The sequence below is a fragment of the Sinocyclocheilus anshuiensis genome, unplaced genomic scaffold (assembly GCF_001515605.1).
Source record: "Sinocyclocheilus anshuiensis isolate Anshui unplaced genomic scaffold, SAMN03320099.WGS_v1.1 scaffold766, whole genome shotgun sequence".
NCBI classification, from domain to species: Eukaryota; Metazoa; Chordata; class Actinopteri; order Cypriniformes; family Cyprinidae; genus Sinocyclocheilus; species Sinocyclocheilus anshuiensis.
Window position 1 is genome coordinate 1,147,179 of NW_015546060.1, and position 18,414 is coordinate 1,165,592.

Here is an 18,414-nt window from a genome sequence, read left to right on the forward strand (position 1 = left end):
GTACCTAACTAGTCTTCTACCACGCTACAATCTATCACGCTCCCTAAGGTCGCAAAACTCTGAACTTTTGGTAGTACCTAGGATAGCAAAGTCCACTAAAGGAGGTAGAGCTTTTTCGCATTTGGCTCCCAAACTCTGGAATAGCCTTCCTGATAACGTTCAGGGTTCAGACACACTCTCTCTGTTTAAATCTAGATTAAAGACACATCTTTTTGGCATTCAAATAATGCATCTCATAATCTTGTACTGCAGTTATATCTGATCAAATGCACATTATTATTCTTTAGTTTGGGTTAAACAAATCAATTTTGCTTGGTTGGAACAGCAGCTACGCTAATTATGTCTCCATTTGTTTCTCTGTTTTTTGCCACGGGATTGACATCTCGTGGTAACTAGGATTTACACAAGCTTCAGTCTGGATCCAGAACACCTGAGATGAGATGATGCCAACCCCTCAGAGGACCTCAGATGATGCCAATCCTGAAACAACATACAGAACTACCATATTTTGCTATAAGTTTGATTGCATCATATAATAATTGCTGTTAATAGTGTTCATCGTCTGTTTTATTAACAGCCATATGTTATTTATTTTATTTCTGCCATATGTACATCAACTGACAGTCACCACTGATAAGCTACCACTAAATATTGTAGAAACTTAATTTGCTGTAAAGTTGCTTTGCAATGATTTGTATCATGAAAAGCGCTGTACAAATAAACTTGACTTGACTTAAATGGATTATTGTCTAGAAAGCTCGCAAAGAGCGCTCCTTTTTAAACACTAAAAGACTGTCACTCTTTGTTCATCGCGATCTCACAAAGGTCTGTTATGACCAATGAATCTCACACTGCGCAATTAATATATTATTAACATCGTCATGTATACGCTCTGTATGTTATAATGAAAGGATTCGATTGTGATCAGCACAAACCCCAAATTCAGCACAAATCAGCACAAACCCCAGAACAAACAAAACAAATTTAGCAGCCTCGTCTCTGATTGGCTGGAATTATGGCATATTGTAACGCTGGGTTGTGTTGAGCAAGCGAGACGTTGGCATTTAGAGAGCACTGAGGGCGGGCATCAGGTGAGCAAGCTAGTGAAACGTTGCACCGGCAAAAGAGAAGGTCTGCACACATCCAAAAACTTATTTTAAATGCAAAATTTATTTTTGTGTTCTCTAAATACTTTCTTCTTTGCGAGACAAACATTTTCTCCACAAAACACTTTTGCACGCTCAAAATATGATCTTTCGCGCACAAAATTGTGGCAGAGATGTAATCCCATAGAATGACAGATGCTGAAAGACATTAGGAGGGATTCAAATACCTTCACATCATATGTTGTAAGGTAGTAAAGGTCTGGAAATGTAAATGAGCATTTGGTGCGGTTTTTAGAGATAGTTTCTCCATTGTATGTGATTTCAGCCATGAATGTTCCTTTTTCTCCATTCCAGACTATCTTTGTTCCCTTGTTTTCACATATTATATCAAGAGAATTGTGAAAAGGGTGTGTTACTTCAATGTCTGATTTGAAATCGGGCTCTATCAAACAGAATGAAACAAAACATAATTTAGACACACAATGGCATATAATTTACATACAATTAGCATTTAATTGCAACATTTATGAAAATTCCATTTAGCAGTAAACTGTTGATTGATTGTGAAGATTACATTATTAACAATACACATTATAGATAGAAAATGCATGGGGTGGAGAAAAGTTCAAAGCTGATAAGGACAAAATTTAATATTCAGTAAATAACCGCAAAATGAAGAATGACAGAGAAAATGGGACAGAAAAACAAGCACATAAAAAACACTAAAAGGACTGTATTTGGGCAAATCTCTTTCCAGCAAAATGTAGATTAAGTAATACAATTTAAATCAAGATTGTTTGTGGGAAAAATATCGAAAAAACGACTTACTGGTAGAAAGTGTTGCATTCGTACCGGAGAACAGTAAATATTTTTTACTTTTGAATTCTGCATAAATACTGCATTCATAGTTTTTATATGGCAATAAGTTTGTAATACTGCAGTCTGTGCCAATGCCATTTTTGTGTTTTGTACAGTGCTCACCTGAAAGCCAAAACATACCTGAATAAGGCATAAAACATCTACTATGTCTACTAATATCATAAAAGAACTTGAAGCATTTTTACAGAAAAATTATAGCTGACATGTTTCAGTGATGCTATATTGGCAAAACAGCAGGAAAATGTGAGCTCTTACGATGACTATCATGGAATTTGCAGCTGGCTGAATAACTGTCCCATGTAATGCCTGAGCATTCATCTCCATCAAGTGAATTCCAGGATATTTCAAAAGAGTCTTTGGTTGTGTTCTTAAATCGTCCATTCTTTTGCCAACCTGTATGAAAGGAAAATAGAAATCACAAACAATGCAAAACAAATCTTTGCAATTCATAGACGATTGTACACAAGGCTCTTTAAACACAAACTATTTTACAGTGGTCTTATTTGGATTGCTCAGTCACACTTGTCAGCGTATTAGAAACATATTAAATAACTAATATCAACTTTTGTTAAAAAATAGCATCTTTAGGATATAACAAACAAACAGACAGACAGACAAAAAAACACACTAAAATCATAATTTTTAATTAATAGAATTGACAAATTGAGACAAATTAAAGGGACGAAACTAAAGATGTTGTTATAATATAATGATGAAAACCTTTTCATTGTTTAATATTATATTATATAATTTAATTTAAAGACATTCATATTGCTTTAAATGCACCTTAAAAGTCTAAATACTTGTTAGGCTCAATGTATTGTACATGTAAACTACATGCAAAACAACCTTTTTTGCTAGTCATCATGACATTATTGGTAAATATTCCCAGGTGTGCAGGAGAGAAAGAAAGAAGGACTTTAAACCAGTGCTGTATGTTTAATAGGAACTCACCGCAATTTATTTCAAAGGAGAGCTCATTACTCTTGATGGATTGATTCTCATAAGGATATACTCCAATGCAAGAATACAGTGTGTCTGGTAATAATGACACTGAGGCATTTAAACCATAAATTGTGCCATTTTCTGACAAATAAAGAAGAGAAAACTCATTCATCATCTGCTTGTCTGTTTAATAATCAATGTAAATATAGTATGATTACACAATAAAAAATATGTATTATGAATTCACAGTGCCATCAAAACATTTCCATTACTTACTGTTCTCGTCATTGGTGCAATTGATGTTAAGCATAGCATTACATTGTGTTGGTTTATTTGTCCATTCAAACTTAGAGGGAATAGTTTTTTTGAAGGTTATGTTAGGCTTGACTGAAACAGAAACATTCAGATGATATATATATATATATATACGTATATAAATAAAAAAGCAGATCAAACTTTTCAACTCACATCACACACATCTGCAACACACAGGAAAAAAACTACAATGAATTTGAATTAAGGCAGCAAACAGAATGCAGAATTAAAATTCAAGCAAAATTAAAATGGCGTGACATTGATGTACAAGTTTGTTTTAATCTTTTTTATGATACACAAAACCTGTGAGGTATTTCCAGAAACAGATATTAATAATCAGTGTTTTAAATGCCATCTATAAAAACGTGTCATGTATATAATTATATTTAATACATAAATTTTGCAATTTATGTGTCATTAAATTTCCAATTCGGCCTCCTGTGTGTTGTGGCCTATTCAAATTCACACTCATGAACTGAAAAACTATCAATTCAACAGCATGAATGAGAGTGTGGTTGTATTTAGTATTTCAGCATTATACAAACATTTGTGTTTAAAGCCGTAAAAAAAAAAAAAATGTCATGTCGAAAACTAAATTGAATAACAGTACATCTAAAAACCAACCTGTGGGCATGAGGACATTCATTGTGTAGTTACATTTGTCCAGTTTAATGGTGTGTGTGGATGTGCAGGAGTTTTGCTCAGTTATTTCAACACATTCAGTAAGATTCCATTTAATACCAGTGAATTCTCCTTTCAAACACACTTTCTTCTCAGTCACATTTGTCACAACAGTTTTTAGAACAGTATCTATTTTTTCTGTACAAAAATTAAGAGACGCATTACATCACACCATCTATTCAGCAACATAATACAAATAGACAGTTCAATAACCTGACATATATGAATTGTTATCATTCTCTATTCTGTCAAAAGAAATAATACAAAGTCCCCAAAGAGTATTTGGACACTTAAAAATCACATTTAAAAATGAATATCATTGCATTATGTAACAAAATATCAAACTGTTAAGTGTGAACAAATTGGAAATTTTTGAGTGTGACTTAAGCATCTAAATACTATTTGAGGTCACTGTAAAGTATGTCCCATCTGAGTCTAGTTTAATATGTTCTAATTCATGCAAAAATATTCTGCCTGGGTAAAACTTACCACTAGAAATAAAAGTCTCGCTTCCATTGGGTTTGCAGCCATCCACACTGATGTTGTACACAGTGCATGGTTTTAACCATTCAAACAGTATTTCAAAGGCAGTTTGGTTAGATATTTCTTGGACACGGATCTCATTGTGCTTCTCCTTTATCCTGATTGTGTATGTTTGGTTCTCGAAGCCACTGATATGCACCACACGGGCTATTGTTACGTTCACACTCTCCGTAAGGCTGTACTGACCTGTGTGAAAGTGCATATGAACATTCACAAATTTATAAAAAGCAAAACTATGTCTTGAACAAAACAACTAAAGTTGACTTCACACAACAGGTGCAATAAACAAATACTCACATGGGATTTCTGTGGTACCTGAGAAAAGAACATATAAAAATGTTAATAACCATAAATCAAGCATTTTTTGTCCCAATAAACATTAGTCATTTGTTCAGAGAGCACAAACAGTGTGGTGTTACCCGTGATGTTGGTGAATGCGTGTAAGGTTGAGCTGGGGTGCGTGGAGGTGAGAGGTGTGATGGTGGTGTTTGGAGGTGAGGTGGTGTCATTTCTTTCACCTGGTTGAGTTGCTAGTTGACAACAGAGGAGTTAAACATGACTGACCACACTACAGATGTACTGCAAAGCTCAACTGATGAATCAATAACGCATTTCAAGAGGCAAATCGTTACCTCGACCTGGTGATAGTGGAGTATATTAGTGGAGTATATTATATTGAGCATCACTTTATGTAATTTACAAACATATTATATATTGTACTAATATTAGCATTAGCCATGGTAAATTACACAATTACAAATTTGCACTAAAATACCATAAAGTGAAGGTGCACAACCTTTGACGTCAACAATAACATTTATGGGAGGTAGAAGTTGAAAAACTGTTTGATATTAGTGAAATATTTTTTAATGTTTAAAAATAAATATTTTAAAATATGTTACAAATTAACATTAAAATTTATAATATAATTATTAACAGAATAATTAACATACCAAATAATAGACCTTTTACTTAATTTTACACTTTTTTTAAATTTGAAAACAGCATAACAATAAACACTACATCTCTACAAAATTGCCACATTTTTAAACGAGACTGTAAAAAGATTTAGTCCAGTACAGAATATAAGTTTGTTTGAAGACTACTGGCACACCTGCTATATTCACCTACAAGTAACCTGAGAGCTTCATTACCTGATATAGCTGCAGACTGTGTGGTTGAAATGTTTTGTGGTGCAGTGATTAGAAGAGAGATGTCAACTTAGATATGATGTCAAATATGTAAAATTGTTTGCTTGGGTCTCTCTCATGCTTAAAATAAAATAAGATCAGATTAAATAAAAAGCTCAGTGATGGTGTGCTCGTAGCACAGCATGATGGGAAGATGGAGGTCAGAGTGCGTGAGAGTATAATAATGCAGGAGTGTGAGTTTGATGTCAGTTTTACCTTCGGAGGTATCTGCAGATGTGTTTGGTGAAGTGGTGGGAGTGGAGAGATTTGTTTGAGGGTCTGTAATGATGGATAGACAGCATGAAGAAATATGTAAACATATCAAGTTTTCACTGATATATATTTTCTGACCGATATGTTCAAATCAGGAACAGCATAACAGAAATAGAGTGACACTTACCAGCACCATTTTTTTTTTAATTTATAAGACTTTGCTGTTTTAACTATGCATTATTATGTGGCTATATTAATTTTATTATTGGCATTTAGCAATGTTTTTCTGCTGTTAGAACAGACATGTGGTCCAAAGGGTGATGACTAGAAACTGCTGAAACATGGTAAGTATTGTAACAGCTATTTTAACAAATACTCTAAAGTAATGGCAGAAGTAATGATGCTGTGATCAATGATGCCCATTTGATTTGTTAAAAATTCAGTTTGGTATAGATTACATTAAAATGACTTAAATACAACTTTTCTATGATACAAATGCATTCAGAAACGAATATGTTTGATAGCTGGAAGACTACCTACATCTATTCACCTAAAAGCTACTAGTAACCTGTGCTGTTGATAGAATGTTCTAACTCTTCGTCTACAAACTAAGTCTAAAAAAAAATTAAGAAAACTATCGCAAAAAGACCAAAGAAAAAAAGGTTACAACAGTACAACAGGCATTATTATATCATATTTCATATAAAATAGTAAAAAAATACATTATTATTTTAGCACAGGATTAAGATTTTTATTTGTTATTTATTTATTTTTTAAAGATATTTAGAATGAAGAAAATTCCATATTGGTAAATTAATAATAATAATAATAAATAAATAAAAAAAATGTAATGTTAAATACACTGTTACCTGCAGTGGTGCTGGTGTTTTGTTGTTGTGAGGTGGTGCGTGTGGGTAAGATCGATGTGCAATTCAGGTTTTTACATTCAGAACCATTTCCTAAAAGATAATGGTTATTTGATCAAATAAAATGTTTGCAGTATCTGGTCCCACTTTATATTTGAAAAAACACTAATTGTTAGGTACAATGTACTTATCGTGCTCATATTGTATTGCAAAACACTTTTGCTGCTGTTGAGGTGGGACACGGCTCAGGTTAGGAACAGGTTTCACATATTAATTAAATATGTAATTACATGCAGGTACTTTTAAATATAAGTAAAACATGTACTGTATGTATACAATAAGTGCATTGCATCAAATGATTAATTTAAATGTGAGCACATAGTAGTTATTTACACTTAATATAAATTGGGCCCGTATATAGTCCTGTATGAGAAGGTTGGACGTCAGTGACCCAACATAATACCAGATTTTTGTATTGTTCAAAAAAAAAAGAATTATTATTACCATAAAATGTGTAAGCTCAAAAATATGCTAATTTATTTACATGTTATAGACTGAAGAAAAACTGATAAACTGGTAAATTATAAAAAGCATGAAATATAATGTTGAATACACAGTTACCTGCAGTGGTGTTGGTGTTTTGTTGTTGCATGGTGCGTGCGGGTGAGACTATTGTGTTTGTCTGAGTTTCTTTCTGATTAGAAGTGCTCCCTATATGATGAGTATTTGATCAAATCAAATGTTTATCTTACACTTTTATTACAGATATGAAAAAAAAACATGAAATATGAGGTTAAATACACAGTTACCTGCAGTGGTGTTGGTGTTTTGTTGTTGCATGGTGCGTGCGGGTGAGATTGTTGTACTTGTCTGAGTTTCTTTCTGATTAGAAGTGCTCCCTATATGATGAGTATTTGATCAAATCACATGTTTATCTTACACTTTTATCACAGATATGAAAAAAAAAGCATTAAATATAATGTTAAATACACAGTTACCTGCAGTGGTGTTGGTGTTTTGTTGTTGCATGGTGCGTGCGGGTGAGACTATTGTGTTTGTCTGAGTTTCTTTCTGATTAGAAGTGCTCCCTATATGATGAGTATTTGATCAAATCACATGTTTATCTTACACTTTTATCACAGATATGAAAAAAAAAGCATTAAATATAATGTTAAATACACAGTTACCTGCAGTGGTGTTGGTGTTTTGTTGTTGCATGGTGTGTGCGGGTGAGACTATTGTGTTTGTCTGAGTTTCTTTATGATTAGAAGTGCTCCCTATATGATAATTAGTATTTGGTCAAATAAAACGCTTATCTTATAAACCCTTTTTGGTCACACTTTAGTTTGAATCAATTCTAACTATTAACTAACTATTAACTACGACTTTTGCCTCAAAAAACTCCTATTGGCTGCTTATTAATAGTTAGCAAGGTAGTTGTTAAGTTTAGGTATGGGGTTGGATTAAGGGATCTAAAACATGGTCATACAGAATAAAGTATTAATATGTGCCTTATAAGTACTAATAAACAGCCAATATGCTAGTAACATGCAAACTAATAAGCAACTAGTTAATACTGAGAATTGGACCATATACTAAAGTGTTACCTTTTTTTAAACAGATGTGGGAGAAAAAAAAAACATGAAATATGATGTTAAATACTTTAGTATAAATATGAGTGAATGTTTAAAATCTATTTTTTATAGTTGATTTTAATTCATTGATATTTAACAGTAAATAATGTATTGGCATTAGCCATATTAAATGATATGAATATTGCCAAATGAGGTTTTGCAATGACATTTTAGAAAATCATCTTCAAAAACTTGTGATTGACTATAGCACTGGCTGTGAGAGTATGACAAAAAAAGGATAATCAGTACTTTTGTCATGTGATTTTGGGGTTTCTGGAGCTGTTTATGTGGGTGAGGAGCATTAATGCTAAAGGGAAAAGCTAGTTCATTATGGGTAGTCCAGTATGGGATATACAATTGCTGAGAGACCAACTCCAGTGCATACAAAACCAACCTTTACAGACATGATATTAGCTTATCTTATGTACAGTATTACTTGCAACAGTAGCCTAAAATAATGACTACCTGGTCTCATGGCAAAAACGTACCTGGGGGCACTTTTTTCACAATTACTTGAAGAATATTATGACTTCAAAACAATTTTAATATGGTGGGAGATTTGAAAACTGATGCTTTTAAATGTTTGCATCGCACATATCCAGCTTCATATCTATGGGTTTATATAAACGGTAGGTTTGTTCGGTATAGCTCACGGAGTACGGAGACATACTTGAGAGGAGCTCCGGTTCGAATCCCGTGTAAACAAAACAGTTCAAATCTGCATATAAGTTAGTTCAAATGGCACGGTTGCATCAACAAATGTTTTTATATCAGTTTTGCATTTGTTAGCACTATCGGGTAGGTTTAGGGTTGGGTTTGGTGTAGGGCATATTTCCAACACGATAGAGCATTAACTTTTAGCGACAGTCCCCGGATATTTGAATTCTGAACCGCCGAAATACGTACCTGAAGCAATGTAATAAAACACAGCAATACATACCTATATCAACGTAATAAAAACGTGCCAGGGTTCACGTATTGAACCCGTGTTTTAGCGCCACTCAGTGGATATTCCTCTTTGAAACTGCGGCGAAACGTGCAGTATTGTACGTAAAAACGGTGTTGCAGAAAAGTACCCAGAGGTACGTATTTTTATGAGACCAGGTTGAATAATGACTTGGCTATTGGTTAATATTATTTTTGCTGCCTGTATGTATGCCTCATATTTATTTATCATGTTTATTTATCTACCTACAGTAGATAACATCAGCCGAAAAGAAAAGTTGAAGAGATGGAAAAAGTTATGACATTTTGATGAAAGATTATCAAGGCATGTACTTATTTCCTTTCAGGAGAGCATACACTGACAAATTGTGTATAATAGGACCAGGATTGTGTACTAATAAAGTACTAATTGTCTATTTTGGTTTCATGTTGATTTTAAATGTTCAAAATTAAGAAAAAAAAGGCCAAAATGTTACAAAACTACACGTTACATTTTGGAAATAACTAACTAACTAAATAAATGCATAATTGCTTGCAGCACAGGAACTGGATCTTTTTTTTTTTTTGAATGTTATATATGTTATATTAGTAACTATATTGCAAGATTTGTAAATGTGAAGCCTGCTGTAGCCTAAAAGGGCTTGCTTGGGTCTCAACAAACAAACAAATAACACCTCTTGCTCAGTGATGTGTGCTCGTAGCACAGCATGATGGGAAGCTGGAGGTCAGAGTGTGAGAGATTGTGCGTGAGAGTATAATAATGCAGGAGTGTGAGTTTGATGTCAGTTTTACCTTCGGAGGTATCTGCAGATGTGTTTGGTGAAGTGGTGGGAGTGGAGAGATTTGTTTGAGGGTCTGTAATGATGGATCGACAGCATGAAGAAATATGTAAACATATCAAGTTTTCACTGATATATATTTTCTGACCGATATGTTCACATCAGGAACAGCATAACAGAAATAGAGTGACACTTACCAGCACCATTTTTTCCTGCACCTGTGGAAAGTGTGAGATAAAACCATATTAAATTACCTTCAACAGAATTACATTATGCAGCTGAACCTTTAATCAGCAGAGTCAATGGCTTTTGAGCCAAAAGGAAGTGTTTTCTCTTGTTTGTTTGTTTTTGTGCTTTTTTTAAGACTTTGCTATCCTAACTATACATGATTATGTGGCTAGCTTAATTTTATTACTGACATTTAGCAATGTTTTTTTTCGCAGTCAGAACAGACATGTGATCCATAGTTGAAAACCACTTTTACAGAGGAACGTGTAGATATATGAGAAAATGATAGATAGAGAACAGATATATGATGTTTAAGAATTTTTAGAAATGGGATTTTGAGAATACAAGAAAACTATTATTAAAATGTCCTATTAAAATAACAATAACATTAATATTAATAAAACTCAAACTTACTCATTTACAAATAAACTGAGCACCTCATTACCTGGTTGAGATGAAGACTGTGTGGTATGTTGTTGAAAGCTGAGTGCAGGAGTTTTTTGTGTTGTTTTGAGCTCTGTTCCCAGAAAAACACACTCATATAAAAGAACTAAACTTAAATGTTTTTATAACGGTGACAACTAGAAACAGCTAAAACATTTATTGTACTGTAAAGCTATTTCAAATACTCTCAAGTAATGATGCCGTGATCAATGATGCTAATTTGTTTTGTCCAGACCTATTTGTGAAGTTACAAAAAAATGCAATAAAAATTAAAATTTTGGTCTTGATTATATTAAAAAATACTTTTCTATAATGCAAATGTTTTCAGAAACGAATGAATAGGATTGATTATTGGAAGACGAGCTACATCTATTCACCTGCAAGTGATCCAAGCACATTAACTGGTTCTGATGACTGTGTGGTTAAACTGTGTTGTTGCGGGATGCGTGTGGGAATGCTGTGTATGTTGGCATCTGTTCACAGGATAGGGGGTAACATTATTCATTTAAAAGAACTAAACTTTACAGACTTTAAAGTCAACATGAAATGCCATTCACTTTTTGAATTGTTTGCAACAGTAGTCTAAAATAATGCCTTGGCTATTGGTTAATATTATTTTGCTCCCCATATGCGTGACTCATATCTATTTATCATGTGACCTAGATGACACCAGCCGAAAAGAAAAGTCAAAAGTTGAAGAAATGGAAAAAGTTGACTTTTTGAAAAACAATAGGAAAAACCTAATATATTAATATTAGTAACACAATAAAAATATAACACTGCTCATGACACAACTAATCCATGGTTGCAGCACTGATGATGTGATTTTGAAGGAGAGCTTGCAGTGCAGCATGATGGGAAGATGGAGGTCAGAGGCCATGAGTGGGACAGATTGATTGAGAGAGATATAATGCTGGAGTGTGTGTCTGCTGTGGTGATGCGTGTTGTTGTGGTTACCTTTAATGGGAGGTGAGGCAGGGGTAAGAGAAGTGGGTTGCGTGGGATTGATGGATTGGTCAGCAGAATTGCCACCTAAGTGACATGATCATATAGTTTAAACTGGATCCAAAAACAGTCTATATGCATAAAGTTGACATTTTCCATTGGATTACCAAACCAAAAGCAGCACTATCCACTAAAAAGCTATATATATATCTTTGTAAAACAACATCTGTTTCAAAGTAAAGTATTTACCTACCCATATACAGTATATATATACAGGTATATATATATATATATATATATATATATATACACACACACATATACACACTACATTTTTTGTTTTTTTAAAGAGATACAAGTAACACTTAACAAGGTTTCATATGTCAATTGTTAGTTACCTACATTTGTTATCATGAACTAGCAATGAAATATTCTAAATAGTGTATTACTGAAATACCCATATACCCAAATATATACTGAATGCTGAAATATTCACAATGCAAGCGGGAGAAGTCTCATATTACGGCCATCACGATCGCAGATGACAACATCCCAGATCAACACTGTTCATGTATCGCAGGGTACGATTAAATGAATGTACATTTAACCAGTTTAATATGGAGAGGCACTGAAATGTAGACCTTCGTTTATGTGTTTTTGACCTACACTGTACATGATGTGAGAACAGTTTGCTATTTAGGTTTGTAATAGCATCGACTCACTAACTTTAACGTTAGCTAGTTTTAGCCAGATATACTTTGCTGAAGTACAAGATGACATTAATGTTCTGCTTGAGCAGATGAAAATTGTAACTTAATGAGTATGGAGCTTATAATATGACAAAACTAATTGAATTTGTATTGTGTAAATTTGAATTATTGACAAGTGTCTTTTAACAAAACTGAATATTATGTGGCATTTAACTTGAATTTTATTTTTTTTACTTGAATATTAAACATTTGAAATTTAACACAACTGAATGTTTTTATGGCAGAGTTTTATAGACATGTATTTTCAAACGGCGAATTTTTTGTTCTGAAATCTTAGACTGCAAATATCCAGTTTTCAAAAATACAGCTTCAAGTTTTCAAGATGAAGAGGAAATTCGGAACATCAAATTCAATATTCTAAAATTCAATACGCAGAAATTCAGATCGTAGAGAAAGTAGTTCAGAGGTAATCCACAGGGAAGAGTAGATGATCTCCGAAAAGTCAAACTAAGCATTTTGGCCAATTAGTAGTTTTCCGGCATGAGCGTGTGGTTCAAGATCTACCTGATCATGAATCGCCCAGAGGTAGCCTAAGTGATTCACATTTATGGTTTATATACTTATATGTTAGGTTAGCATTCTCAGCATGTGAAACATTTGTCTAAGCGGTCTCTGGTGTTTGTTTTAAAGTATATTTGGTGTGAAAGTGATTAGCATGCCACCGTGTCTACACAGGATGCGAGCGAAAGCAAAAAAGACAGTAGAGCCCATTGATTATAATCAGTGATATTTCCTACACTGGATGCGGCGTGGCACAACACTATACGGATGTGACTGCTTGAAGTGACAAAGTGCCTGTTGCAAAGAGCTTGGACTACATCAGGAATAACGGGGAATCTGCTTGCTGTTGGGAATTTCGCATTCAGTGTAGACAGTATTGATTATAATTTGCATTATATTAAGCGGAAATAAATGTAATGTTTGTTCACGAAGTTATCCATTTTTAAAATAAAATGCTATGACATTACGAATGACTGCAAATCACGTCACATACTGCATTGCACGAGTTATCCATGTGAGTAAAATGTTTTTATTTTATTTCATCGTTTTTATGAATGGAGGTGCTAGCCCCTAGTGCCGCCCAGTAAAGACTATATTATAGTGACATATAGGAGTCATACACTAGGTGCGCATGTGTCCGTTGTTATTGATGTGCAAACAAACCTATCTGCACTCATGGCGCACGGATCGCTATAACATCATATTTCTGCTTGAACACAGTTCTGTATATTCATGTAGTTGTCAAAATTAATGTAATGTAATGTTTTATAACAGATGCTCGCTGAAGAAGCGTGTTTTGGAGAAGTTTCTGAGGATCAGTTATGTACATATTGGCATCAAACGCTTCAAATTCGCTTATTCTGACTGAGGAACTATTCACTGATGACCTTGAGCCGCCTTCCGATCGCTGAGTTTCCACAAATTCAGAATGGTTTCATTTTTCATTTGTATTTTGGTGCGTTTAGTTATTCTGCATGGATCTGTGTGTGCAGTCCTTTGGCGTCTCCCTGTGGTCTTGTTTGGTATGGCAGGGTGACTTGTGCTTATTTGTTAGTTACTGTATAATTAAGGTTTACGTACTTTTAAGTAGCTACTTTAAAGTTTAAAAAAAATACAAATACAGTGTAGCAATGACAATATCTTCAATTATTTACAAATAATAACTTGCTTAGTAACATTTTTTTTATTTTAATTATTTAAAATAAATGAGTTCCCTGACGACTAAATTACTCAGTTTATTAAAAACAAACAAATGTATTTGTTATAAAAACAAATCAATTATTGCACACCAAAAAACACTCTCGCATTATATTCAGCATCTCTTTTCCCTGAAACCCAAGACAGGCTCTATGTAAAACTGTTGGCTTTGGTCAGAAAGGGGAAGGGAGTTACTAGCAGTGGTCTGTATGTGGTGCGACCTGGCTGCCATGGAAACGCAGCGCGCACACAAACTATTTCAGTTTCTCAACCACAGCTTCCTGTAGCTTGACAAAACCCTTCCCCCTTCTCAAGGCTCTGGCACTTTGCTTTCATTTCTTTTGTTCGGCTCAGTATACACCGTGTACATGTGGTTCTCGCAAATGTACGGCCATATAACTCATACACAGTACGTGTGCGGAAGGGGGAGTGGTCATATGTACTTTTGTGGGTGGGGGTTGATTACTATAGATGATAGACTGTAGATATGCAAATTTTATCTATGCAACTCTTCTAAATCTTCTACATGAGAGCTTCGACTACAACTAGAAGACTGTAAATCTAAACTGTAAAGTGTAGACTACTAGTCTTATGCAGTGTCAAGATAAGTAAAGATTTGGTATTTTTTGACACTAAGATAGCTAAGATGCATCAATTTTATAGATCTGAAAATCTCATATGTTTCCTTAAATTTTGACTTTGGATTACTGTAGTTTTAGCTCAGAGTGGCAGTACTTTTCACTTTTTTGTCTTTGCTGGATGTGGTTTTGCATGACTTCACAACTTGAAGCGCATGCATCTTGAGCGTAGCTGTTTTAGCAGGTCCACCCATTACATGGAACATGACAAAATGAGAAAAATGACTTTAAACCTCCAGTTTGAACTAGTTTTCTTGTCGTTTTGAGAGATTTGCTTTCAAAACATGATATTTTAATTTGACTGTCTTGTCACAGTAATCGCAATGAGGTTCGCATAAAACTTCAATCTCCAGCAAGTTGATATGTAACCTGCTTTTAAAGTTTGATCTAAACCGCCAAACTGTGCTATATTCACAAACATTGGCTATTAAAACAATGCATATTACATATTCAGTAACAATGCATTGTAATATAATGCACTGCTTTTAAAATAACAATTAAAGGCTCACATTTAGGCTCACATTAGACATTTACACTAAAAGTATAAATAATTCCTTGAAAACTACTTTCAAATTGTTTCCCCAACATTGCAAATGATGTTTTCAGCATTATTTGGTTTAATCATTTTAGCTTGTTACAATATATTGTGTCATTTCTAATCAGTTTCGGAGTGTAAACTTGATTTTCTTTATTCAAAGTGGTTCAAAGTGTGTATCAAACAAAAAAATTTTGAATTGAAAAAAAAGATTGAATTGACTATGGCTCTACTACTTAAAATTTGAAGGCAGTAAGTTTACTATTATTAGTATAAGTACAAGTTATCATCATTTTTTTTCTTCCCCACAAAATCCCAAAGACAAAAAACAGAATCATTAAAAACTATTTAAAGGTCATGAAGCTACACGAAAACACCATGAAAGTCCTTACTAGCTCTTTCCTGACACATCAGACTTAAGTTTTACTTTACTATTTTTACTTTAACACCAAAGTTGTGACATTTATCTCCCATCTTTAAAAACACAGAAAGATTTGCAGATAATTTGAGGGCGAGTTAAAGGAACATTCTGGTCAAAAAAAAAAAAAGAAGTATATTAATTCAACTTTATAATCTTCTTTTCTGAATAATTGTTAGATTGTAAAAAAAAAAAAACTATCCCACTTTTTTTTAGTCTCCTGACTAATGAAGCCAAAGCAGTCGCCCACAACCAAAAATAATGCACAGTGGGTCAATGTAATGTGACAAAGGCCAAGATATATACCGCAGAGTTCATGTATGTACAGTTTTCATGACTTAAATGGAAGCCTTTAACGGCTTATTCTTGAGATGCAGACATGAAATCAGCCAAGACTTGACTTAAAATTAATTGTTTACGTACAACAAACGCTGATAATGATTTAAAAAAATCAGCTTATTATAAAAATTGATGCAATAAAACCAGGTTTTGATGGGTTCTGATGATAAAGTGCAAAGTTTTAGAAATTGGAGTTCTTTTAATTCGAGACGCTGAGGAGGAAATGCTGAAACAATTATTTAATTGTTAATGGTTTCAGTGGTTTCACACACATTGTGCAGTTGATACCTTTAGAAGAGTGTTTTAACTGATTTGACACTTGAAATTACTTTTGTCAGTGTAACCTAATCGAGTCAGGTTGATTTGGTCACATTAAATCATATTTTTTGAATATTTTTAAAAAGTATATCTACCTAACATGTTCAATGTTCAATGTTCAATTTATTTATAAAGCACTTTAATACAACCTTAGTATACCAAAGTGCTGTACACAGTTACATTGATCCAATCACACAATAAACACTTCATTAGGAAACCACAGTCACAAAACATTAAAAGCATGGGAAAAAATATACGTTTTTAAAAGACTTTTAAACTCAGACACTGAAGAAGCTATTCTGATGGATAATGGCAAATTGTTCCATAGCTTGGGGCCAGCAACAGCAAAGGCTCTGTCACCCCTGCATTTCAACATACACCGACGTTCATAATTAAAACATCACAGATTTTAATACATCAATAGTTGACCCCAAAAACGGAAAATTGGTCATCATTTACTCACCATCATGTTATTACATTTTTTGTTTGTATAGACCACAAAAAGAGATGTTGTCTGTTTATGCTGCTGGTTGCCATGAGATGTCAAGCTCCACAAATAACAAAAAAAAAGCACAATTAAAGTTCACATGCAGTACATTCCTAGTCTTCTGAAGTCATATGACAGATTTGTATGAAGATGTAGTTATTTTAAGACTGACATTTCAGTCTGTTCCTCGCACAAATCTATTGTATGACTTCAGAAGATTTATAATACAGCTATATGAACTACTTTTATGATGAATTTAGTCATTTTGAAGCTCAAAAGCCTTTGGTTACCGTTAACTTTCACTGTAGGGAAAAGTGCAGCATGAACATTTAGCTAAATATCTACGTTTATGTTTTACAGATGATAAGAAAGTCGTACAGGTTTGGAATAACATTAGGATGAGTAAATAATGACAGGATTTTCATTTTCAGTTTAAATAAACATACGGACAATTGAAAACATTGAAATAAGTAGCATTAAATACTGATTTCAGGAATATTCCCCTGAGCACTGACTCTAAGGCCTCAATCTCACATGCAGGCCCATCTTTCTATGGCTTTCTTCCTTTTTTATGTGATTTGCATGTACAGCACAGTCACAAGGATTCTCATCCGGTCTCGAGCCGCAACACTTTTATATATAGTCAAATGGCATTTCGATGCAACACGTCTCACGGCACTTCTTCAGCGACTCTCGTGAGCACCATTTTAGCCGGCAAATTTACGAGGCACACAAACCGGCTCAAAATGGAACAAGGAAGTGGTCAGAGGCCTGTGCAGTAAGGCAACATGTTCAAGACAAGAGCATCATGCAATGTGACACTCAAAAGACATTCAAATTAGTAATATAATATAATATACAGTAATATAATAAGAAGATTAGATAAGATTATAAATTATAAGGATAGGAACTTCAGTGCCTGTTCATATTAGAGAGTGTAGTAAAAATTACTAAACTTCTAAACTTATTTACTAAATTACTAATTACTAAACTTCACTTAGTATTTTTTGTGATTTGATATTATAATTTGTGATATTGTAGTGTGATGTTCTCTCTCTCATTTTTATTTTATTGTAATGGAGTGCTGTAATTTTTTGTAACAACATCCTGCCCAGGGACAGGATGTTAAATAAATGAAATAAACTAAACAAAAAAGAACTGTATATTTGTAATATTTCACGTTGTATTTTTGTACTTAATCTTCTGGGTTGATCATTTTCTTTCTTTCTTTTTTTTTTTTTTTTTGGATGAGGCACCTCACCTGGAGACAACCCCCTTTTAAAGAGGTCATATGATGCGATTTCAAGTTTTCCTTTCTCTTTGGAGTGTTACAAGCTGTTCGTGAATAGATACGATCCCTAAAGTTGCAAAGACTAAAGTCTCAAACCCAAAGAGATATTCTTTATAAAAGTTAAGACTCGTCCACGCCCTCCTAAAACGCCTCGTTCAAACACGCCCCCACATATCTACGTCACGATGTGGGAAGATTTGCATAACG

At 33.8% G+C, this 18,414-nt stretch overlaps 1 protein-coding gene across 1 annotated transcript in view; it reads right to left on the reverse strand.

Moving 5' to 3' along the window:
• The window catches only part of LOC107699432 (receptor-type tyrosine-protein phosphatase C-like), a 34,228-nt gene that overhangs the window by 13,132 nt on the left and 2,682 nt on the right, over positions 1–18,414 (reverse strand). The window contains exons 3-21 of the mRNA XM_016500687.1: positions 11,726–11,800; positions 10,770–10,841; positions 10,294–10,314; positions 10,110–10,172; positions 7,926–8,015; positions 7,737–7,826; positions 7,548–7,637; positions 7,360–7,449; positions 6,742–6,831; positions 5,876–5,938; positions 4,889–4,999; positions 4,767–4,784; positions 4,416–4,655; positions 3,870–4,064; positions 3,207–3,317; positions 2,940–3,071; positions 2,241–2,378; positions 1,935–2,087; positions 1,334–1,548 (exon numbers count right to left, since the gene is read on the reverse strand). Of these exons, the coding sequence (XP_016356173.1) occupies positions 1,334–1,548; positions 1,935–2,087; positions 2,241–2,378; positions 2,940–3,071; positions 3,207–3,317; positions 3,870–4,064; positions 4,416–4,655; positions 4,767–4,784; positions 4,889–4,999; positions 5,876–5,938; positions 6,742–6,831; positions 7,360–7,449; positions 7,548–7,637; positions 7,737–7,826; positions 7,926–8,015; positions 10,110–10,172; positions 10,294–10,314; positions 10,770–10,841; positions 11,726–11,800 (2,057 nt within the window). The remainder of the gene's footprint in view (positions 1–1,333; positions 1,549–1,934; positions 2,088–2,240; positions 2,379–2,939; positions 3,072–3,206; positions 3,318–3,869; positions 4,065–4,415; positions 4,656–4,766; positions 4,785–4,888; positions 5,000–5,875; positions 5,939–6,741; positions 6,832–7,359; positions 7,450–7,547; positions 7,638–7,736; positions 7,827–7,925; positions 8,016–10,109; positions 10,173–10,293; positions 10,315–10,769; positions 10,842–11,725; positions 11,801–18,414) is intronic.